Source organism: Taudactylus pleione, unplaced genomic scaffold (genome assembly GCF_031769625.1).
Source record: "Taudactylus pleione unplaced genomic scaffold, aTauple2 ptg000154l, whole genome shotgun sequence".
Taxonomy (NCBI): domain Eukaryota; kingdom Metazoa; phylum Chordata; class Amphibia; order Anura; family Myobatrachidae; genus Taudactylus; species Taudactylus pleione.
In genome coordinates this window covers 18,045,580-18,071,382 of record NW_028284556.1, presented here as the reverse complement: position 1 = coordinate 18,071,382, position 25,803 = coordinate 18,045,580, and the positions used below count along the sequence as shown (strand labels likewise).

The 25,803-nt window shown below is 42.3% G+C and overlaps 1 protein-coding gene across 2 annotated transcripts in view; it reads left to right on the top strand.

Moving 5' to 3' along the window:
• The window catches only part of STXBP5 (syntaxin binding protein 5), a 468,219-nt gene that overhangs the window by 295,359 nt on the left and 147,057 nt on the right, over window positions 1–25,803 (top strand). For both annotated transcript variants that reach the window (XM_088474382.1, XM_088474383.1), the window contains exon 9: window positions 4,791–4,869. In XM_088474382.1, the coding sequence (XP_088330508.1) occupies window positions 4,791–4,869 (79 nt within the window). The remainder of the gene's footprint in view (window positions 1–4,790; window positions 4,870–25,803) is intronic.

The window sequence follows — 25,803 nt, the reverse complement described above, 5'->3', positions numbered from 1 at the left end:
GGCTTTCAATGAATATATTGCAATATTGGTCAATTGACCACACTATAGTGTAGAAGGTAGCTTAAGTATGAGAAATAAATACATATATCGAGGAAGACAAAAGGAACTATTTTGAGATCAGTCATTCTGGTTCATCTTGGTAGGACCGGAGGTTCGTTCTTCATTTAGATAGGCCTGAGCCCCTACCCTTTGTTTTATTGTCTAAAATTATTTTGTCTACTTTGCATGTCATTGTTATATGATTGTGCTGCACAAAGCTCATACTGCGCACACGCATCAGCCTAACTGTATGAAAGCGGTCAGTATCATTAGAAAAAGAGATTGCGATTCATGGGCATTTCTGAGCGGTGACTGAAAGGTGACCTGAAGTGAACGCAAAAAGAGACCATCTTATGGGCATGTCATGGATATAAATGCATGCGGCTGCTTTATCTTTTGCAGCACCGAAGCCACAGAGGCCATATTTTTTTAGAGATTTCAGATGGATACATTGTGCGAGCCATAGGCTGCTTGAGGGGTCGATGGATCGAGTGATGGTGGAGTGTTCTTAGCCACCAGCGGATTTGCACTGTGCTCAGATAGTGTAAGTGGACATCTCTGGACACACTATTGCAATAAGTGAATGTTGAAACTGTAATTTTCATAATTTCACAGTAGAGAATCCGTAGCAAATGGCTGCCGCGCATGAATAGCCACCACCTCTGAATCATGCTCTAAGTTTGAAGGGAGATGGACAATAGGCTATCAAGAAAGATGAACTGTCATTAGTAGAAGAAATCAGCCTTGTGTGTGTTTTTAGAACACTAAGATAGCTACGGGTAGCTCTGATAATGAAAATTATTCTAAAGTGTCATTAAGTCTCAGTGAGTACTTTTTTTTTTTCTAGTGTCCTTTTAACCTTGTTTAATGAGCAATACTGGAAGTTTTTTATAATTATGCATACATGTCTTTAATGTTTAACTTGGTGATGGTATTTCTCCAGAACAAGATACCAGGAGATTTTGAAGCAACACATGTTTATTGGTGTTTATTGGTGTGCTTTGTACTTAGATTTTTTGTTTTACTTTTAATGTGCCTTTAATGTAGATTTGTTTAGAAGATTCCTGGAAAATCATGAACTCTCTACAGCGTATTCTTGCATGCGTATTTGAGATAGGATGACTTTGATGAGATATTAAAGCACTGATGAGTTTGGAATTCCATTTCAAAAGCCTCTATCTTTCTAACTACAAAGTCATGCATTCACACAAAAGAGAAGAGTGGACGACAGAAGAGAAAATTCAAGCATTCAGTTCTGCTAATCTGAACATTCAATTCACTTGGGATTTTTCCTAGTCATTTTACTGAAGGGAAAATTGCATATCAGATTTTTGAAGATGACTCCTTTCTAAACTGATTCATTTGGCATGTGGATGAGTAACCATTTCCAAATGCATTAACTTGTCATTTTCAGCGCTTCTGAAATCTTTACCTGCTAATAAGCTTTGTAATAACTTTGTTGTTTTTTCCTCTAAGATGTATAAAAGTCAAAAGCTTGACAAACTTTTTTTTTGTCTTTACTTTTTAAATTGTCTTATTTTATAGTTAATTAAACATGTCAAGTATAACTAAACTGCAAAACATTCCCAATATAGAACTTGTTTAAGCTGTCGGTTGTACTTCACATACTAAATAGAAAAAAAACAAAAACAGTGTTATTACTTTATGCACAACCAAACAGCTTCTGCTGGCCAATTGCATAATTTACTGTTTTCCACCTCCAGTCCGCAGGAACCCCTTACCGTGCTTGTTTTACAGATCTCCTCAGTGTCACCAATGAAATAATTATCTCCACCTGTGGATCTTTTAAGATTTGTCAGCCAGTAAAGAATACACCTGTGCACCAACTAAGAGATCTGGAAAATACGTATGCACCGTTAAGGTTCCCTGGCAGTGGCATCACTAGGTGGATGTGGGAGACTACCATCTGAGATTGTGACACCAGAATAGCAGAGCTGCTCTGCTATTTTGGTGTCATCCCCTGGGATGATGTCACCGAGCACGAGCAGCGCTGATAGCTCATCCACTCTGTGCTGGGATAGACTGTAGGCAGGCCAGCGGTTCCCGGTGCATTGGGCAAGCCCACAGTGTGACAAGAATGGGGATGTGACATGCAGTCACACCCCAAAATGGCACACATTAGGGGCCTGGGCACGAGAATTAAGTGCCGCACTTGGTGTCACCACCCATAGTGATGCCACAGATCCCTGGGACCTCTAGTTGGGAAACATTAGCATAATTTAGCACCATCGTCCATGGGGCTCTAAAGCAGTACGTGTCCCTGAATGAAGATAATGTCACGTGTTTGGATGAGATGCACACATGCTTCTCATATCCCGTCACGTGCTGCTCTCTTTGGCCTGCTACTGCCACTACTTTATTGTCTCCCAGGTGATTGTAAGATTAGTTGTTTCCATCAGGGGTTTTCGAACACATTATATTAATTTAGAATATAAAGCAAGGCTGGTACTAAGGTTTGTCAGAAGATGTAATTACCTTTGGTGGCACATTTCAATTCAGTCCTGCTTCAGAGGTGCAACAGGATAACTGTGTCCTTAGTATTGGGTTACCTCTAGTCTTCTTGCCAATAGTACAGATATGCTAGACACATCGATGCCTCAAATTTTAGCTATCAATTATGCTTGTATCAGTTGCATGTATTAACATGATGATGGAAAGCCCTGGGGAGTTCAAATATCTTTATAACTTAAACTAAACAATACACAATGCGCATAACTTAATCCAGCTGAAATGCTGGTCAAGAGAGTCACCTTGAAAGTGAAAGCTCAAGGCATATTTCCTTTCTTTGTTGTGCTGTAAAAAAAAAAACATGCAAGGAAAAACAGAATGTGACCTGTGACCAAGAGAAGCCAAAGACAAGTGAGCTGAGAGAGCTGTTTTGCTTGGGTAACAAAACAACAAGCTTCACTTGCCTAATATCACTATCAATCTCTCAATATATATATAAGTGATGGTAGGTGGCATCACCGTACTGTGACGTCTTGGAAATGCCCATAGCTGCATCCATTGTAATCTGAGATCTCGTGAATCAGTTTGAACACCAGCTAGGCTGCTCATGGTAAAGCGATGTGAATTATCGGAGTTCAAACGGGGCATGATAGTGGGTTCCCAACGGATGGGACATTCAATTTCCGAAGTTATGCAGACATTCAACATTCCTCGATCTACGATGTCACATGTGTACCGGGAATACCTAATGGAAGGCATTAACACCCACTCTGGACAACGCAGTGGCCGACTACGGGTGCTTAATGATCGTGACCAGTGGCATTTGGCCAGAATTGTCCGTGGTTACAGACAAGTGATACTGGCTTAAATCACATCCACATTCAGTGCAGAATATATCAGACGCATATATAGTAGATCAGTACAGCGTTATTCAGCTTCCATGGGATATGGAATCAGAAGACCCAATAAAGTGCCCCTGTTAACACTGCGACACAAGATACAGTGCCTCACCTGTGCTTGTGACGACTCTGGAGGACTGTCAACTTGTGGCGTGGTCCAATGAGTCACGGTTCCAGTTATTTCGGGCTGATGGTGGGATTTTGGTGTGGTGCAGACCCCATGAGGCCATGGATCCCAGTTGTCAACAAGGCACCATGCAGGCTAGTAGTGGTTCCATAATGGAGTGGGATGCGTTTATGTGGCATGGATTGTGTCTGCTGGACCACCTGAACACTTCATTAACTGTTACATTGCATTGCTTGATGACGATTTGCAGCCCTTCATGTACTTTATGTACCCCCACAACAATGGAATATACACCTTGTCATCTATCCCAATTTGTCCAGAATTGGTTTGAAGGGCATTCTGGATAGTTCCAATGAATGGTGTGGCTACCACATTCGCCTGACATGAACTCAGTCGAGCATTTATGGCATGTGCTGTGAGGTCTATTCGCCCCCAAGGTCCTGCACCTACAAATTTCAGAGAGCTGTGGTAAGCTATCCAGATAGCATGGGTCAACATCTCTTCTAGAAGGCTTCCTTCCACTTGGAATCAATGCCAAGTCGAGTTGATACATTTCGCCGGGTTAGAGGGGCTCCTACACAATACTAGGCATCTATCCCATGACTTTTGGCACGTCAGTGTATATATGAAATTAAGAACCACCTTGTTTTGTGCATAGTCTAATTTTTTACTTGCTTTGACCATTTGCACAGTGGAGCCACAAAATACAAAAAATACCTACAAAATTTAAATCGTAGGTTTTGAGGAAATCCATCTCAGTTTGAGATTTCCTGATTCCTCCAAACCAAATATTTTAATATTTGTAGTGACATTATGCCTTAGCAAAAGACTGATAACCCCTGTGAGGCTATAACTATGCCATATCTTTTTGTGGATGTTATAAAATCCTGTTTCATATACTGTAGGTACAACTGTTAACTTCACCTGGGTGAAAACACTGCAACTTTCCAATGTAGTACATTGTTGTAAATTTAAAATTCTACCTGCAATATTTGTTCTACTTATTGTAGCTTCTATATGTTGACTGCCTACCTCTTGACAGGTCTGTCATTCTGGCCACATGAAAGCATGTATGTGCTCTGCTGGTGAATCACATTTGCTGTACAATTTTAAAATGTTGTGTACAACTGGCATGTTTTGACATGAAAAATATCAAACATCTTTTATTGTAATATGCTTATGTGTGGCCTGAATTTTATATGTGAAATTGTGATTATTATTATTATTTTTTAACCAGTGTGATGTTTGTGCCCTAGGTAAACAGATAAAGGATGGAAAAAAGCCAGAACCATGCAAACCTATCCTGAAGGTGGAGTACAAAACAACAAGATATGGGTGAGCAATCTTCAGTTCACCGACATCAGTCTATTGATTTACATGTAATAATATTGCACTGTACAGTAATACTGTTTGACTCTGGGCTGAAATATTGAACTTATTGTTTGGTATATGATACATATTCTGAGAAGTTTCCATTAATTTTTTTTATGTAAATAAAAAAAAAAAGAAAAGCTGTTTACTTTAGCGTAGTGTATTTGTTTTAATAGGTTCTGCATGTCCTGTAGGTGAAAACAAATTGGGGAGGTGTTCTTGTAAAAAAAACAAAAAATAGGACCCAAATGTGTATGTATTAAGTTATTGATGATCAGCCCATTATATCCCAAATGTCAATGTGCCATTGTTCTTGGACTTCAAATGCTCAAGTGCCAATAGGTCTGGGACACCTAAAGGCTAAATGGGATTCTGACCCTCAGGTTGTGTATCTTTGTGTTAGAATACTTAGGGGCTTTTAGATCAAAATCAATATTACTAATAGTCTGTCAAATGGTAGAAGACCAAGGATACCATGAATAGGAAAGGAAGTAGGGGAAAACTCATGCAGCCACTCTACTGACCAAAGCTCTCAAATTAACTTTTTAAACATTCTTATTCTCATGTACTGCACATGTTCTTTTCAATGTACTGATGATCATTGTTTGTGCGGCTGTTCACCACCTTCTTACAGATGTTGAATTGCTGTTGATGTTTTTGCTATGTTTGATCTGTATGCCAAGGACCACTATAGAACAATAGATATATAATCAGCCCAATGCCGGGCAATGAGAAACATTTTACAAGGTGCACTCTTTCACCTGACCAACAGCAGTACCCAAGCAGTGACATTCATAAACCTCTCCACTGCCCATCTCATGTGCTGCGCCCTGTGTCTGACGAAAGCTGGACAATGGACTGTACAGGCCAAGAGACTAAAGAGACAGTGGGTCTGAGCAGGAATGGGGGGTAAAATAGGCAAAAGATCCCTTCACATAGGGAGTCAGCTAAAGTCAAAGATGCAGCCTTTAAAGAGGTCCATGAATCAACCACTTGAATGGATCCAAAAGAGTCTTAGGGGTAAATTTACTAAAGTGAGAGTTTTTAGAAGTGAGTTTTAGAAGAGATGTTGCCCATAGCAACCAATCAGATTCTAGCTAATATCTTTTAGAAGGTGCTAGTCAAATGTTAAGTAGAATCTGATTGGTTGCTATGGGCAACATCTCTTCTAAAACTCACTTCTAAAAACTCTCACTTTAACAAATTTACCCATTGCCATATGTGTGAGCAAGAATATATTTTAATTATGTGAAATATTTAATTATGTGGAATTGTTGTCTCTGATGTATATTGAAAATGGTTGCAATCTTGCTAATATATTTTACATATATGACCATCAAAGTGCATTAATCTGCTCTTTTTGTTTGATGTAATTTCCAGTATTTGTCAAAGCTGGCTTAGTTGCTGTGAACTATATAGAAAACTCCTACAGATTCCTATTATATAAGAATTATTGTTTTTCTAGAATTTCAGTATTGTTGCATGCTGTGTCTGTAGGGCTCTCATTTACAGTATATGTTTTTTTTAGTACTTTATATATTTAGACATCTATACGCTGAGGTTCAGGAGGACTGCTATGCTAGAATGAATTTGGAAATGCAGTTAAATTAATGTTGAACTTGTTTCAATATATCAGTTTGTCTGTGAGTGTTTTATTTTAAGATTGACAACGGAACATGAACTTTCATGGGTGGGCGTCTCTCTGTCCCCGATGTCAAATGTTGCCAGCTCTCCCCTGATCAGAGCATCATTAGATTGTTAACAGCAGTATAGAGTATTTCATATTGGTCTCTCTCTCTGTGTGTCCATATGTAGATAAGTTTGAAGGGGGGAAGTCAATATGAACATCAAGACATTAACATCAGAGCAGAGTAGTCTTGTGAATCTAATTTCAAATTAGTACAAAAAGGTTGTTCAATGTATATATAGTGAAGTCCATACATCCAACTTCAAATCCACAAAATCTGACTGCGTGACTAATAAGCATTTAATCCTTTATCTCCAGAATCACTTAAAAATCACATGAGTTGCAAGTGAAGTAAATATTGGAATCCCTCAGTGGTTTGAGTGTACAGTCAGGTGCATAAATATTGGGACATTGACAGAATTTTCATATTTTGGTCTCTATTCACCACCACAATGGCTTTGAAATGAAACAAACAAGATGTGCTTTAACTGCAGACTTTCCGATTTAATTTGAGGGTAATTACATCCAAATCAGGTGAACGGTGTAGGAATTGCAACGGTTTCTATATGTGCCTCCCACTTTTTAAGGGGCCAAAAGTAATGGGACAAACTAAACAATCCTAAATCTAACTTTCACTTTTTAATACTTTGTTGCAAATCCTTTGCAGGCAATTACAGCCTGAAGTCTGGAACGCATAGACATCACCAGACGCTGGGTTTCATCCCTGGTGATGCTCTGCCAGGCCTCTACTGCAAATGTCTTCAGTTCCTGCTTGTTCTTGGGGCATTTTCCCTTCAGTTTTGTCTTCATCAAGTGAAATGCATGCTCAATCGGATTCAGGTCAGGGGATTGACTTGGCCATTGCATAACATTCCACTTTTTAGCCTTAAAAAACTCTTTGGTTGCTTTTGCAGTATGCTTCGTGTCATTGTCCATCTGCACTGTGAAGCGCCGTCCAATGAGTTCTGAAGCATTTGACTGAATATGAGCATATAATATTACCCAAAACACCTCAGAATTCATTCTGCTGCTTTCGTCAGCAGTCACATCATCAATAAATACAAGGGAACCAGTCCCATTGGCAGCAATACATGCCCACGCCATGACACTACCACCACCATGCTTCACTGATGAGGTGGTATGTTTTGGATCATGAGCAGTTCCTTTCCTTCTCCATACTTTTCTATTCCCATCACTCTGGTACAAGGCGCATGGAGGCTGTGGAAATATGCACAGGTGTCTCATCTGTCCATAGGATGTTGTTCCAGAACTGTAATGGCTTTTTTAGATGTTGTTTGACAAACACTAATCTGGTCTTCCTGTTTTTGAGGCTCACCAATGGTTTACATCTTGTGGTGAACCCTCTATATTCACTCTTGTGAAGTTTTCTCATGATTGTTGACTTTGACACATATACACCTACCTCCTGGAGAGTGTTCTTGATTTGGCCAACTGTTGTGAAGGGGTTTTTCTTCACGAGGGAAATAATTCTTCTGTCATCCACCACAGTTGTTTTCCGGGTCTTTTGGTGTTGCTGAGCTCTCCGATGCATTCTTTCTTTTTAAGAATGTTCCAAACAGTTGATTGGGCCACACCTAATGTTTTTGCTATCTCTCTGATGGGTTTGTTTTGATTTTTCAGCCTAATGATGGCTTGCTTCACTGATAGTGACAGCTCTTTGGCTCTCATATTGAGAGTCGAGAGCAACTGATTCCAAATGCAAATGTCACACCTAGAATCAACTCCAGACCTTTGACCTGCTTAATTGATAATGAAATAACGAGGGAATAGCCCACACCTGTCCATGAAGTAGCTTTGAGTTGATTGTCCCATTACTTTTGGCCCCTTAAAAAGTGGGAGGCACATATAGAAACCGTTGTAATTCCCACACCGTTCACCTGATTTGGATGTAATTACCCTCAAATTAAATCTGAAAGTCTGCAGTTAAAGCACATCTTGTTTGTTTCATTTCAAAGCCATTGTGGTGGTGAATAGAGGCCAAAATATGAAAATTCTGTCAATGTCCCAATATTTATGTACCTGACTGTATGTATGTATATATATATATATATAAGTCCCCGGTTTAGGGGTCTGCCTGTTTGTTTGGGCTAATCTCTTGAACCACTGGACGGATTTTGATGGGATTCACTAGTCGATACATCATTGGTCGAGGAAGGTTTAGGTGTATGGACCATTCATTTGTGACAAAAGGGAGCCGAGCAGAGATGATTTTAGTGAAGCAAAGTCACAGAAAAATTCTTGCACCAAGCTGCTGGCCATGTTGCTGAATCGACAAGAGGCAGTGAGAGCCAATCAGAGATTGCAATGTGCCCTGTTGCTTAGCAGCAACCTAGAGAGGGGAGGGAGTCAGGGACTGAGGAGGTTAATGTCTGAGGCAGACAGAGAGTGTGAGAGAACCTCCAACGAACCCATGAAGATTCCCTGATGCAGACACAGTAGACAGGAAGGAGCCAGTGGAAGCATAGCTATCAGGAATTAAAAAAAAAAAAAACACCCATTGGAACACCATCAAGTGATTTTCTTTTGATGTTGGAAAACATTGAACCGCCACCATCAAATGGTAATAACACTACCATCGCAACAAAAACATTGAAGGTTAGTAACCATTGGATTCCAATGTCCAATTGTCCATTCTTACGCTGAACCTGCAGGCGGACTGCGGCCACTACTACTACACCGTGAAGTGCTTCCTCTTCATCATGTTGTTCCCCCTTAGCCACGTGCCCTCAGTGAACAGGAGGCACCTCCCATTGAAGCTCAACAGAGAGACCAGGAAATACAGGGTACATTGTGCAAAAAGAACATTGCTTAACACCATGTTCGGCAGCCGGGGAGGGGGGCGCATGGAGGCTGTGGAAATATGCACAGGTGCCCCAGTCCCAGGGTCATTCTGCTGATAATGCTTATGGTAGCTGCAATAAAAATCTTTCATCCATGATCTTCCTGCCTTTCTGAGCACATTCCAGTGGCCGGGCCACAGCCATCTGCAGGGCAGCACTAGGGGGGGTTGTGGTGACGGTATGCCGACTGTCATATCCCAGCTAGGGTCTAAAGACAGGCATCGATATGCCAATGCCTGTCATCATTAGACATACTTCGGGAGACCGGCGCCCGGCATCCCGATCGAAGGGATGCCTGGCGCGGACAGCCACGGGGGGGAGGGTTAGGTTTAGGGCTCCCGGGGGGGACTTAGGGTTAGGCACACCCCGGGAGATTAGGTTTAGGCTAGGGGAAGGGGGGGTTAGGGTTAGGCATCCCTGGGGGGAGGTTAGGGTTAGGCAGCCACCCCCCGGGGAAATTGCTCCCGAGCGAAGCTGGGGCAGGTTGCTAGTATGTAAAAAAAGGTAACAAATGCTAATTATAGGGCTAACAGTGTTGGATATACATCCAATTTTAAAGCCCAGGAAATATGCTAAAGCTTGCTGTGTATGTAGCGCCAGGCATATATTACACTTATAACTGCATACATTAAAGAAGCAGGGAGGGAAGGTTGTTTTGTGCACCTTACGTACCAAATAGGGGTGAAAGCAGCTGCATACACGTCTGTTAGAAAGCGTGTATGTAAATCAGAGCCCGGAGCTTATTTACCCCGATGCAGCAGTGATAGTTTGCGGGGTACGTGGTGGGGCTGCCAAGTGCCGGGTAAGTAAACGCCAGGCGTCAGCGACAGTGATACCGGCTTCCTCCTCTCCCTGAGAGCTGTTTCCTCTTCCCAGCAACTGGCTTCTCCTCGGCCATGTACAAAAGGACCATTGGCTCCCCCAGGGGTGCACGAGCTGACCTGTTTAATAAATTAAAGGGGCAGGCATGCCAAAGCATGAAAACTTCCCCTGTAAAAGGAGGTTCCGGACACTCCGCTTTTGCCAGAGTATTAGGCTCATCACCTAGCTCCAGCGATTTGAACTTCATGCTCCTGTGTATCCTATTAACCCATTCCTGACCTTGGCATGGGCCGCCCCAGTAGAAGCCTATTAGTGGCACTAATATATATATATATATATATATATATTTATAGTATGGATGGCACTCCCAGTTGCTGCCACAAATGAAGGGTGCCCTCCGGGGATAGCCAAGTCAGCCACCAAACACACTTTCCCCTGGCAGCGGCACTCCAAACTAAATCACAGTAGGTAGGATATGGACAGCAACGTTTCGATGCTTTAATGCATCGTATTCAAGATACTTGAAAACGATGCTTTAAAGCATCGAAACATTGATGTCCATATCCTGCCTACTCTGTTTTTGTTTGGAGTGCCGCTGCCAAGGAAAAGTATACATATATATATATATACTGTGTGTGTATATATATATATACACAAATATATATGCACACAGGGGTGTCAGAACGATTTTATGTTGGGGAGGCAGGTTATGATTTAATTTTAGCGAACCCCCCCTCCCTCCTGTCAACTTACATGTTGCTGGGTAGAAGCGGGTTAGTAGAACGGAGGGAGGAGGAGGAGGCCGGCATCACGGGAAAAGGGGAGAGTGTGACCACCAGAGACGAGTAGGTGGCACCATAGTGGGCAGCGGAAGGCAGGGACTGTGCAGTATAGCAATAGGCTGCACAGCCCCTGCACTGCACGGAGGCAGAGATGTAATTTGCGGCCTTTAACTTAAAGAGCATAGATTACACCTCCTCTGTGCAGTGCAGGGGCTGTGCAGCTCATTGCTATAATGCACAGCCCCTGACCATCCGCAGCCGCCGCTACACTGGCGCCTCTGAAATGTTTTTTTTTTTTTCGGGGGGTCGGCGAGGCACCCTCTTGCCTCTCCTGTTCCGGCGCTTATGTATATGCATATATGTATACAAATAGTTCTGCACTTACATCAGTACTTCAGAATCTGTTGGGCTGCTCCACCAAGAGCTGTTCGCAGGAGATCCGGACGCCGGCTGGTAATTAACCCTTCCATCTCCCCCCCCTAACCCTCACTTGGTGGTGCCTAACCCTAAAACTACCGGAGTGGTGCCTAACCCTAAGTCGCCCCGGGAGTGCTTAAACCCCCCCCCCTTCCCGCACCCTAAACCTAACCAATGCTTAACTGTAACCTCCCCCTAGCCGACATCTAACCCTCCCTTTCCCTAGCTTAACCCTTACCCTCCCCGGGGAGTTCCTAACCCTATGTCGCACCTGGGGTGCCTAAACCCAAAATGCCCCATCCCCCCCACGCGGCTAACTCCTAAGATGCCCTGGACTTACCTCATTCGGGATGGCGTCTGTCAGGATTCCGGCGTTGGGATTAAGAAAGGCGTTCGTATTTTAAGTCCCGTGTCAGGTTTGAACCGACGGCATTTAGACCACCGGCATCTCGTCCGGCGGTCTAATAATTACATCCCCACCAAGAGACATGCCTGGTTTTCTGTGTATCCAGGAGAGCCGCCCGAGATTCGTGAGTTCTAGGAGAGTAGTCAAGTATGCTTTATACATTATGGATTTCCCACGATCTGAGGTCAGACCAAGGGAAACATACATGGAAGTTATATGCGTTTAGCATTTCATATGCTTTTTGCGTATTTTAAATTATCTTGTTGTATGAAACATATGTACTTTACATAGTAATCATAATCACTAGCATCAGGAGGTGCCTGCAGCTCTGCACATTGTACAAATTGTGTATTTTTCAGGCCATAAGTTACTTCTGCTTAATAAACATAAGTAGCGTCCAAATCTGCATAAGCCCCTGTATATAGAAAAAAATTGTGAATGACACTCTACAAATGTAGACATATCAAATTATTGGTTTACAGGGTCTATACATTGGAATAAGGATATTCTCTTAAATAGCCAATAGGAACCAGTAGGCAATTAGCTTTACCGACTGACCTAGTGCAATTAGGGAAAGAATGCAAGCAAATGGAAAAGTACATTCATCTGTGCATTATGGATCCGATTGCTGGATACAGCATTCAGTGACATTTCATATAGACTGTGGTAGTGCATACTATTCATAAGAACGTCTCGCTATTGCAGTAAATAATATTTTTATAATGATACAGATATAACTGTTATGTTTCATCTATTTTAGCAATTGTTTAGGTATACATACAGTATGTTTACGTTTTAGTCAAGATATGTAATTTCCAGTCTACCTGGTAAATACTTGTTGATATTATCAGTATTAGTGATTTCTGAATACTCTGCACAAGTAGAGCTGCTCTCAGACTCTGCTTCAAACTGTCATGTACCTACTTTCAGCTGTTGAAAGTAAGTCATAATGCAACATGTTTTGTGCACAAATTGTTGATGGGGTAAACTACAAAATACATTTAATTAATTATTAGCTAGAATGTAGCAATTAGCATATGTGTAGCATTGCTCTGCTTGATCCAATTCTAGCTGTGAAATAAGGTATATTTTAGCGTAACAGTGTGAGGATTACAGTAGAGAATTGATTTAGGAAGTTGTCAGTTTTGGGGGCTCAATCTGCTACTAAGAAATTGTCCACCCGATATTTGACAATCCAGCATTTTCCCCGGGGGTTTCAAAATTGTCTTTCAAATGCTGATCACACACAGGGATATCTAGGGTTGGTCAGTTGATGGGTGCCTCTGGAGTTCTGTCTTTTCATGATATTCAAGCTCAGTGACAGTTACCCAACAACGAGATTTGGCGATACCTCCAGGTTAAACATTTTCTCCACTCACTATATCTCTCCTCAGGGATTCATAACCTTTTGCCCTTTGAGCAATTGGTTCCGTCTTCAACTATCCCCACCCACATAGTTTCTACTATATATACCCTTTAGATTGAAAACCGTTTTTCCTCATTGCCAAAGTTTACTAAAAAATGGGAGAGAGATCTTGGTATAGATATTAGTGATACTCAATGGGCTTCTATTTTTGAGAAATCCTGGAGTAGCTCTACCAACATAATAACTACTGAGACACATTTTAAAGTAATCTCTCTTTGGTACTGCTGTCCATTGGTCTTATCAAAAATGTGCCATGGGGTGTTGGCGAGTTGTTGGAGATGTGGTAAAGACTTGGGTAATCCCGTCCATAAATGGGGGTCATGTCCGGTTTTGAGGCCCATTTGGGATGGGGTGGTCTCGGTTGCACAGGAAATTGTGGGCTCGGCTGTTCAAGATGGGCCTGAATTTTGTCTCTTTAATTTAATTACCATTCCTTTATCTGCATATAAAAAAATCCCTTTTAAAATACCTTAATAGTGCTGCCAAGGCCGTTATACCTGTGCGATGGAAGTCCACTCCCCCCCAACTCTAGTTGATTGGTTTCATAGGATCGAACTATATCTCTCCATAGATGATATTATACTATCTTCTGCTGATCAGCCCAAGTATTACCTGAAGGTATGGTTTTATTGATTGGAATATTGGGAGTCTACTCACTATAAATCCCTGATGGGGGTCTCGTAACTCACTTCCCACATGCCCTTGACCACCAAAATTTGTCTTTTGTTCCTTAGGTTCACAGTGGATGCTCTCTCACCCCACCCTCATCTTGGTCTTGGTCTCTTTCTTACCTGTTCTTTCTATCACTTTACTTTGTATTTGTTATATTAGATGATTACTTTAATTTTTGCACTTTTTTTAAGTTATGGATTATGCAAGGCTATATTATTTGGTTGTAGACTTTAACTTATTTAGTTCATACAATAAATAAATTTTGTATTCTGGTTAATTTGCTTTGTATATTGTCATGGATATTGAATATTATGTTATGCTATTGTGCTTATATATTTGTATTTCAAAATCTTTAATATACCGTATATACTCGAGTATAAGTCGACCCGAATATAAGCCGAGCTACCTAATTTTACCACAAAAAACTGGGAAAACTTATTGACTCGAGTATAAGCCTAGGGTGGGAAATGCAGCAGCTGGTAGTGCCCCCAGTAGTAATCGCCCCCGGTAGTGCCCCCAGAAGTAATTCCCCCAGGTAGTGCCCCCAGAAGTAATTCCCCCTGGTAGTGCCCCAGAAGTAATTCCCCCTGGTAGTGCCCCCAGAAGTAATTCCCCCTGGTAGTGCCCCAGAAGTAATTCCCCCTGGTAGTGCCCCCAGTAGTAATTCCCCCTGGTAGTGCCCCCAGTAGTAATCCCCCCCCTGGTAGTGCCCCCAGAAGTAATCCCCCCCTGGTAGTACCCCCAGTAGTCCTAATAAAAATAAAAAAAAACACTTACCTGAAACCCCACTCCTGGTCCCGCCGCTGTTATCAGCTCCTCCGGCTGCTTTGCATCTTTTGCATCTTGCCATCTTCCGGCTCCCGCAGTGGGTAATGGGAGAGACATCATGATGACGTTTCTCCCATAATGCAAAGCGGCCGGAGGAGCTGATAACAGCGGCGGGACCAGGAGTGGGGTTTCAGGTAAGTGTTTTTTTTAATTTTTATTAGGACTACTGGGGGTACTACCAGGGGGGATTACTTCTGGGCGCACTACCAGGGAGCAGCAGCAGCCGGTGAGAGTCTGACAGACTCTCATCGGCTGCTGATTACAACGAACACACAGTTGCCGGCTCTGGCGGCTGTGTGTTTGGCAGTGTGCAGTGCTGACCGAACTCCGTCCGGTCAGCGCTACACACGCGGTGCAGCTGTGTCACAGAGACACAGGCCCTCATTCAGACCCACTCGCGAGCGGCTGTCCGCGAGACGCGACGAGCGAAGGACTTTCCTTCGCTCGTAGTGTCTCATCAAAGGGGGCGTGCTATCGATGTTGACTGACAGCACGCCCCCTTTGGTGGGCGTGCCAGGGGCATGCCTGCCAGACGGAGGCGTTCCCAAGGGAACGCCTACCGTCTGAAGCCGGCCCCACTGACATCACTAGTGATGTCAGTGGGAGTGATTTTGGCTCTGATAGAGGAGGACGCTCCATATTTATGGAGGTGGGCCCTGATTCAGAGCGAGCGCTCTGGTCAGAGCGTCCGGCTCTGAATCAGGGCCACAGTCTGCACCGCGGCCCGCATGGTACACTACTCATCTGCGTACCATGCAGGCATCACTCGAGTATAAGCCAAAGGGGTGCATTTTCAGCACAAAAAATGTGCTGAAAAACTCGGCTTATACTCGAGTATATACGGTATTTTACTTGCAAAAAAAAAAGAAAATTTCCACCTTCTAGCCTATATGTGGACAAAGTAAATACGCAATAAGATGATTAGAAGAGGATACTTAGTGCTGCTGATAGTCATAATTATTGGGTATTATTGCACCAACTGTCCAGTACCTGCAAGATTTAGGCCATCTAGAAGGTTTATTTGGCAATGCGCCTGTGTAAGTATATTACAGTTACATAGGCACGCCATTAGCTTACGTTCTGCTCTCCAACTCTTCATCTTCTGCCATCCGAAGTTTAATCTATTTATATCTCTTATGTCGTCATCTCGCTATACAGAAGTGCTGTGTGTAATTTACTGCTTGCATGTTACAGCTATAATGTACTGTTTTACAGAAAGTGGTTGCTGGATTAATTGCCCATTACTCTTCAAACACTAGTAAAATAACTACTATTGGGTGCCCAAATTAGACGAGATTTGGCCACCGACTTTTCTGTTTGACACTGGGGCCAACCTGCCAGATCACTTCTAGCTTCCACTGAATGTCTTATTGCATCTGAGATGAACACTAGCAGTTAGCAGACAATCCATGACCATATTTCCCAAAGTACCTGATAATGACATAGTGTATTACTGTATTTAATTGGCTCAGCATCATTTAGTTCAGTGGCCACATACATGCTGTGTGAACAGCTTTTGTCTCAACATTAATAGCACTGTTGTACTATTCATTTTTTTGGTTATTGTGCAGAAGAATATGTTTACCTTTGCAGTAGAATTTCAGAGCACAACAATAAAACAATTTAATGTTTTCTCACAGAAGCTTATGGAGGAAGAACAAACATGAGTACATTATTGCAAATGCAAGAAGCACTCTGACAAAATAGCACTGTGACAAAATATTTCATATTTTGGTGCTTTCGAACTAAACAAGATTCAAGGACTCAACCTTTTTCCAACCCTGATCCTGTTAAATCAGCTATCACAGCAGACTGATTAAAGCAGAATGCATTTTCCAAGCTTTCAGCTTTTATTTAGGTTAATGCAGTCACTGATATCTAATGTAGTGAAGAATAGCAGTGAAGGTTAAATATCTTTTTTACCAATACCGCAGTTGAGCATGAATTAGATCAAAGGGAAAAATTGGATTGGTGTAGTCAGATTGCAGAGGGGGCTGGCCCACACTATTTATTTAACAAGCGCTAAATAGATTGTGGCACAAGAATTCACAAAGTATAGAGTACTGAAGTTATGTATAATTGTGGCATAATTGCGGTTCTTCTAAGGATGCTCAGGTATTTAAATGTTGATTTGAGTATCTTGTTAGGTAAGTACCCTTGTTCTCAATCATTTAACACATGTAATTTTCTTTGATTGAATGAGGTGCCAATTTATCTCTATTCCACCAACCTTTATGTGAAAACAAAAAGTTACGCTCCTTCAAATCTGTATTTTAATTATCAGTAAATAATAATCACCTAGTCCTAAACTAGTCCAAACATTTTAAAATCAAATCTCATGTGACAAAAAACATATTTTTTTATACTTTGTCATTATGTATTCAGTAAAAAAATTAAGAAAGCATGAGGAAACCATATATGAAGTGTTCAGACCTAGTTATATAAAGCTATATAACAGTTATGTACAACATTTTTTTCAAAAAGTACAGTTTTGGCATAAATGCCCAATTGTCTCTCACCCAGCAGATGGATAAAATACAGTAGTTTGAACAAGAGACAGATGTCAGATCCTGTGCTGATGCAGTCCCGGATTTGCCCTGCTGATCAAGTCTTGGCCTCCCTGAGGTCCTCTTGGTACACAAAATGGCGCGGCTACTCTACTATTGCATATGCAAGGTGTCTCATGCCACCAATGCCCAGGGAGAGTCTATTGATACTAGGGATGTGCAGGCTCGGATAGGTTCGAGTTTGCACGTGGGGTTCGGATTTTTCCCTCCAAAAAAACGGAACTCAGAACGAGGCAAAACGTCATCTTACATGGACGAACATCATCATTCCTGGTCTTTTGTCCAGGAATGATGATGTTCGTCCATGTAAGATGACGTTTTGCCTCGTTCTGAGTTCCGTTTTTTTGGAGGGAAAAATCCGAACTCCACGTGCAAACTCGAACCTATCCGAGCCTGCACATCCCTAATTGATACCTTGTACTCAAACTGTTAACTCTTGAGTTGCAACAATGCAGCCTCTACAAAGTGAGACTAATGCTGGCCTTACACGGGACGATTGATCACACGATTTGGGCAGTTTCTACAGGTTCGACAGACCAATCATTTGAAAATAGTTGTATTTTCAGTCTTCTGCGACCCCGATGCGCGGGACGTCTAGTTGGATCGCAGATCAGATGATTTTGCAGAGAGATCTCAACTGATCGTGTAGGAATTGACACAGATTATGTGATGTGATTGATCAAATCGTATGGTCTTATGTGAAATAGTTGCATTTTTAAATACAAATCGTCCTGTATCTGAAGGGAAGAATTTTCAAGGGAAATCGTCCAACTGATCTGACCAACTTTTGAATCTCACCGTGTATGGCCACCTATAGACTTGGCTGCAATTTGCTGAAACTTTATCAATCCTGTTATATTTGAGCAGAACTGTCTGTGAGGCTCTTACTAACCAGCTTCTGACAGTAACCTGTTAACATTTAGTGCAGATTACTTTCAGCTTTAGGCCTATATAAGCAGCTCCCTGGGAGCAACTTACTGCCAGTTTATTGAACATGTCTCTGTGAGCTAGAGTCTCTTTACTAATGCTCCTCATACTCTTGGATTTTTTACCTGTGTTTTTTACCCCTGTCTTCTACCCTTTTTACTCTTAACTCTCTTGACTTTGGACAGCTATTCTGTTGGTTCTTAACCCCTGGACTTTTATACTAATAACCCTTTTACACCGGAGCTAAAACCCGGGTTTTTGAAGGGTTAACCCGGGCAGCTCCCTGGTGTAAAAGGGGAGAGAGTTGGATCGCCGGGTCGAGTGACCCGGCAATCCAACCCAGGTAACTAGCAGGGCTTAACACGGGCGTAGTCCGTGAAACCCTGCTGTGAGAACAGCGCACTCCAGGTCACGATGACCTGGAGTGCGCTGCTAGCCGGCCGATTGGGACCGGCTTCAGTGGCGCTTGGAGATGACGTCATCTCCAAGCGACCACTTTCACTCCGCAAAAGCCGGGTCTATGCAGACCCGACTGCGGTGTTAGCGGCGCTGACTCGGGAATATCTCAAGTCGGCGCCGGCAAAATTCCGGTTCTGATCCGGATAGAAACTTTGTTCCAACTCCGGGTCAGACCCGGAATTTAGGTGGAAAAGGGGTATTACTGAGTTGCACCGTTAACTATGAAAAAATGTTCATCCTTCTAAAAAGACAGTATGGCTGAATGTAATTTGCCACAAGCTGCCGCATAAACGTCAACTATGTTAGGCTGATCTCCATTGGCTGTAAGCAGATGATGCTCATGGCTGATTGAATTAGGCTTTAAGACTGATGTTATTTTCGTGCAAATTGGAATTTCACTAGTTAAAGCTCTGCATGAGGTCATGAGCTCTTTCTGATCTTTCACAGGAATCAGGTGCAGCATGCAACTGTAATTTTAACAAGTGTCAAATCAGTATTTAGGGAAGGCTTTTAAGTCTGGATAGACTAAGATCTATGAGGATTCCAGCATAAGTTTTTTTTTAAGTAAGAATTTCACCTTTACACTGGAATCCTGCTTTCCTTCTGTTTTACAGTCCTGTCACCCCTTTGTAACCCCCGAACTTGACATATGCATGTACATGAAGACTGCTCTCTATCTCACATTAGTTAACTTAGCTTTTGAAATATGGCACCACACATTTTGGCTTGTTAATAAATGTTAAGCATGTAATGATGAAGTATATGTATATCAGTATATGTGTATATTTATTTATATTTCACCTAGAGTATTACAGATGTGGTCCTCATACACCTAGGGGTAAATTTACTAAGATCCGAGTCTGCTTGTTTTTTTTTTTAAACTCTTATTAGAATCGCCGAAACTTGGGTGATTTGAGGCTCCTGAAACTCACAAATTTACTAAGAAGTGAGTTTAGATGAGAGTGAGTTGGCCGATGGTGAAGCAGATTGAGATTTCTCCCTCGAGTAGCAAGTTTAGATGAGATTACTCACCCGAGATTGCAGTGTTTTCTCTCTGCAAAACTCTCCCTAGCAAGCAGCCTGCACATATCAGTGAGATATGTGAAGGCAGCTTGTGTGTTGTACCTGTAAAAAAAAGGGTTAAATGTAAAAAAAAAAAAAATTACGTAGGGCCCTTCCCCCCCAAAAGACATAACCAGACCCGGACTCAGCCAGACCTGGTTCCTAAAATTAGGAGGGACAAAAACTTGTCTTGGGCTGAACGGCTTGGGTTGTTAATGCCTTGGCGTGGAGACCCGGTGATAGGGTCTCCTGGCTGTGCATTACACCCCAGTCTGTTTGGGTCTGATACTGGTTTTAATTATAGGGGGACCCCTACGCATTTTCTTTCCCCCTTTACTTTAAACCAGGACCCGCCCTGCAGCCAGGTGCTTGTTCCTAGATTATGGAACCCTACACCTTTTTTTCCCTATAACGGGAAGAAGGACTGGCTGGTTATGCTTTTGGGGGGGCTACGCCATTTGTTTTTATATTAACCCTTTAGATAGTGTTTACATACAGAAACATGCACAAATCACAGTGATCTGTGTATGCTTCTGCCAAACTCGCAGCTCAGGAGGTGGAGTGTTTGAAACTTCAATTTCACAGCGAGTTTGCTACAATCTCACTAGAGATTGTAATCTCGATTCTTGGTTAATTCTCGAGTTGCATCTTTTTCATGAAAAGTACTTCTGAGTTTGGCCGATGGTGAGTTGATTCGAGTTTGCGATTTCACCCGAGTTTTATCAGTGAAAAGAGAGAAATCTCTCACAAACTCACCCGAGTTTATCTTTAGTAAATTTGCAAGTTGCAGAAAATGCCTAATCTCACCCGAGATTCCTATCTCGACCAAACTCGAATCTTAGTAAATTTAGTCTCTATACGCCATGTGGTGCAAGTGAACAGGCATGTTCTCTGCAACTTTGCTAGCACTAAGCGTCTTTTTCACCCAAAAATGCGTCCTAGTAGTAATCCGATGCGACTAAGGTGCACCATGAGACTGCAGAATTGATAGATGGGGAACACAAATAAGTGCTGCGTTATGAAAGAGCAGCCTGGGATAAATCAAGGTCCACTCAAGACCTATGGAAAATTTGTAGTAAAGAAAGATAATTCCTAGGCGCTACCGAAGGGGGACGAATTGGTAAATGGATGTGTTCTTGACGCTATTTTTGGGGGTGTCTCACCTCTGGTGTATTGAAGATATTGCACTGATGGGCTGTTGGTATAAATGTTACCACTTTTACCTTATACCCCTTTCAGACATAAACCCCGGCTTTAACCTGGCTCGGAACTCTGGACACTGAACACGGGTTGAAGCTAGGGTTTCAGTACTTACCTCTTTCACACCTGGGTGATGGTCCTGAGTTAACATTGAATGCTTGGACATGATGTCATCTCCAAGTGCAGCTGTGCTTACGAATCAAGCCTTTTTAGTCTTTAACCAGTTCATGCCTTTCGGGCATAAACCAGGGCTCTAACCCGGGTTGCAAGTCTTGGGAATAACCCTGGTCGTTTGCAGGGTCGTGGATCTGTCACTCCGACCCAGGTAGTTTCTGAAATAGCCAAGACCCGGGTCGATGCGCGTGCACAGGGAAAAAAAAGCATATGTCTGAAAGAGAAGGCTTTTTTGCATGAAAAGTAATGTTTGCATCAAGAAATAAAAATGACCTTAGAAGGCTATTTGTGAAATACTTTAGATGGGGGTATGGCCGTGCAGCATGCCCCTGTTGCTCGTCATGCAAGGGATGTGCCCCGTTCTTCCTCAGCTGAAAAGCTGCACTCAGTCTCTATCTAAACTATTTAGATGCCATGTGCATGTAGCATCCATTCAATGCAGCAGTTAAAAGAGAGTGGCCTCCTAACCTTTTTCCCGGTGGGACACTACGGCCCACAGGTAGTATGGCAGTACAGTGCCCGAATAGAGGGACAGTCTTGTCAAAATAGAGACAGTTGTGAGGTATGAGGTATGTAAACGTGATAACAGGTACATGAATACAATTAAGCATAATAACACATACATGGATTGCCATGATCTAGCAATAACAGCTAGTACAGACAGAAGTATGAATTCTACGCATGCGAGTGAACAAACAGCATAAGGCATGCAATCAGGGTTATATGACCTAGACAGACATGAGACATAGGGCATGCTTGCCGACATTCTGGCTGCCCCCCCTGGGGCTTGGCTGGCATAGGGGGGCACGGCCTGACATATTACCCGGCATTTGTGGGCAGAGCGGGGGGTGTTACAATGCACCATTTTGGCTACACGATGCTAAGATTACCGGCAATGTGAAGCAGGGGGCGTGGTTATAATGACGCGATTTAGCGTGAATCATGTCATCGGCCACCCCTGCTGCGGGGGTTTCTATTGTAACCGCGAGGGGTGGGGGGGGGGGGGGTTAGAGGCCTGCCTCTCCTTACTAGTGCATTTTTGGCCCTCAGATTTTTAGTAAACCATAGACAATGCCAAAAAAGTCTTGCTACTGTTGTGTTGAACTTTTTCACATTCAATAATAAATCAAATATGGCTTAATGTGTCTGATATTTTAGGAAAGGTAGAATAGAATATGAATCAGTCAACATTATAGTAGCTTACAAATAAAAAAAAAGGAAAATTTCTAAAGTTACCATTAACTCCACTAGACAGGTCCACAAATAGAGTATTGAAGATGGCAATTGAAAAGGAATAATATCCTTCTGTGGTTATGATTAAAGCCCCGTTGCATTAACATTTTATTTCAGCTTAAATCTCACAAAAATAACAGCATCATGCATACAATATTTCCTATTTATTGGCTACCGGTAAGCACAATAAAATAAAAAAGTTTTTTTGTATTTAGTTAATGTAAATCAACAAGTTAAAAATGACATCTATGTCTAGACATAGATGTCGGTGACTTTATTCATGGGTCCTTTCTATATATTCTTACAATCCATCTATTAGTGACAGAAGTAAATGAGTGTCGTTTCTGTATTTAATGAAGATGCAGAAAAACATTTCTAGTGGTTTTTGAGGTGTGCGCTGCGATGTATGCTGTTCCAGTGAGGTCCCCAACCTTGTGTGCTAATGGTATCTATTTATAGGACCGGGGATGATTGCTGCCTTTTCCTTATAATTACCTAGATTTTTATTGTGTTTTTTCCCTGTCTTTTTCTTTTAACCTCTGCAATTTATTTTTCCTTTACTTTACCTTAATGATTAGTTATTTTGGTCAGCAATTAGGTCATTTAATCTTCGAAAGTATAATTTACAGTACTTAGAACTTTTATAAGTACTCATATAATAGGCTATAATATTTGTATTTTCAGTCTCTGCATGCTTTTCTTATGCATTTCTAATTTTATTGTACTTTTGGCAAACAAAAATAAAAAAAAGAAATAGGTATCTTGGCTATATATTAGGTCGTTTATAGAACACACAGGGGTATATCCAATTGGACACAAGATTTTTGCACACTTATCGCTCTTAGGCCCTGATTCAGAGCTGCTCGCAAGCGGCCGTTTGTTTATGCACTGCACATGCGCAGCATCCAGCTTGCGCGTGCGCGAGCCCCGCCACGCACGAGCAACAAGACGGGGCGAGCTGTCGAAGGTGAGTGACAGCTCGACCCGTTTTGTGGGCGGGTAGGAGGGTGGCTGGACAAACACAGGTGTTCCCTTAGGAACGCCTGGCATTTGTAGGGAGGTCTTACTGACATCACTACTGATGTCCGTATTCCTGCTCTATTAGCTCTTAGCTTCACAATGCCGGTAATCTATTAGAGCAGGACCTCCATTCGGCCTTGGGGCAGCCTAGACCCTACCGTAGGGTCTCGTCGCAAGGTCGATGGTCGCGATTATCACTATGGTTTCCTGGCCGCTCGCACAAGCTGTGGGTGGTCTCCCACAGCTTTGCGAGCAGCCGGAGAACAAACAAAAATTCCCATATTCCCAGCGTGCGGGCAGCGGCAGCGAGTGGCTCTGAATCATGGCCTTAGATTCCGATTCCCACGGCTATGCAGGCTTCCAATTCTCGCCCTATCCAATTTAAAAAAATTAATTGTTCATTTTTTCTGCAAAAAACCCACTAGAAAATGTTTTTAAAAATGGGAAATCAGCCTGTACCCTAAAAAAAGGGGGATCCATATTAGATAACATTACAGAAATGTTGTACTGTACAAAATAAAAATATTTGGTGATTTTAAAAGCTTTTAAATGTTTTTTTTTTTTTTTTTAAGAACAGTTAAAAAATGATAGCTCTTTTTTTGAGTCATTTCAAGCCACTTTTAAAAATTCTTAAAAAAAAACACACCTGTAAGTCCCATCTGCAATCTTAAAATCACCTGTCCCATTCAAACAACAGACCCATATACCTACAAGTTTATCCCATTATTCTGCACTTTTCAAAATTTCACCCCAATAATGACATGTAATTAAGCTAGTTGAAACTTCTAATTGACTAATAATCATTAGGTGGTTGTCCCAGGGATTATGAACCATGTCCTAACATTGTTACCTTTAAATAATTATTTTTACTGACTTTGCAGCTGCTCTGGGACTGAAAAAAAAAAGTGTTAATTCCTCCTGAAATTACCGTGTCTAATTGAATAGGAAAAACCTTGCGGCCGACTGCAATTTCACACGGGATTACCCGTGTTGTGACTTCATGTGGTCGTTATCCGGATGGAAGATCGACATTCAATAGGTCGACACCAGGTGGTCGACAGGTAATACGTCAACATGGACAAAAGTTTGACATGAACAAGAGACCGACTGACAAATAACTCTAGTAAAAGAAAATTTTACTTGAATAAAACAATCTTTTGATGCATCTTTTTCAACTGTTGTGCTTAAAGGTAACCATTAAAAATAATAAATTATATCCTAACGGCAATGTTTATTTGCAACTATGTTTGCAAAAGATATGCTGTTTCATAAGGGCATTGAGGAGCAGTTGGAGGATAGTATTAAAGAAATCTTATTATCCTTTATTTATAAACTAGCTGGCATACTCTGTGTTGCCTGTGCTGAAGTACACCTGCAGTCATTATTTGTATACAGTGTCCTCGCCTATAACACCATTCAATTGATCCTGTAAAGGATCCCACTGTTTGCCAACATGCTTGCAAAACAGTGGTGTAACTACCATGGGTGCAAAGGGTGCGGCTGCTATGGTGCAGGAGCTGCGTCTGAGGCCCACCGCTCCCCCTGCGCCCAGTCACGCACACAAGGTGGGCCAATCAAGTCAGGGCCGCTGAGGAGAGCACAAGTGTCAGTGATGTTGATGGTGCCGGCCCGCCAGCTGATTACAGCTGGTGCTCTGACATGCAGTCATGGAGAGACAGCGCTACCGGTTGCGAGGCAGTATGAGCTAGTGGGCTGGCAGCCAATCAGCAGTGGCAGCTCCTGATTGGCTGTTGGTCCGCGAGCTCCGATTGGTTTGAGACCGGCGCAAGATTGAAATTGCACCAGCGCTGTCTGTCCATGTCTGCCACTACCTGCCTGTGGGTCAGCTGTAATTAGCTGGTGGCCCTTCACCAAATCCACACCTGCTGGCTGCTGATGGCACACAGGAAGAGGCGAGAGGCTGCTGGAGGGACATGGGGAGGTGAGTTGCTGGGGAAGGGCATAATGTGTAAGGGGCACTACTATTGTGTAGAATAATGTGTTACATTTTTATTGTATTTTTTCACTGTCTTTTTCTTTTAACCTCTGCAATTTATTTTTCCATTACTTTACCTTAATGATTAGTTATTTTGGTCAGCAATTAGGTCACTACTACTATGTGTCATAATCTGTAAAGGATTACTGTGTGGTATAATGTGTAACGGTTATTACTGTGTAGTGTAAGGGGCATTACTGTGTGGCATTATGTAAAAGGTGCACTACTACTGCATGCATAATGTGTAAAAGGGGTACTACTGTGTGGCATAACCTGAATGGGCTCTGTGTGGCATAACCTGAATGTGCTCTGTGTGGGGGAAATGTATGTGGTTTTCTTTACCTCTGGAGGGGCCCTCT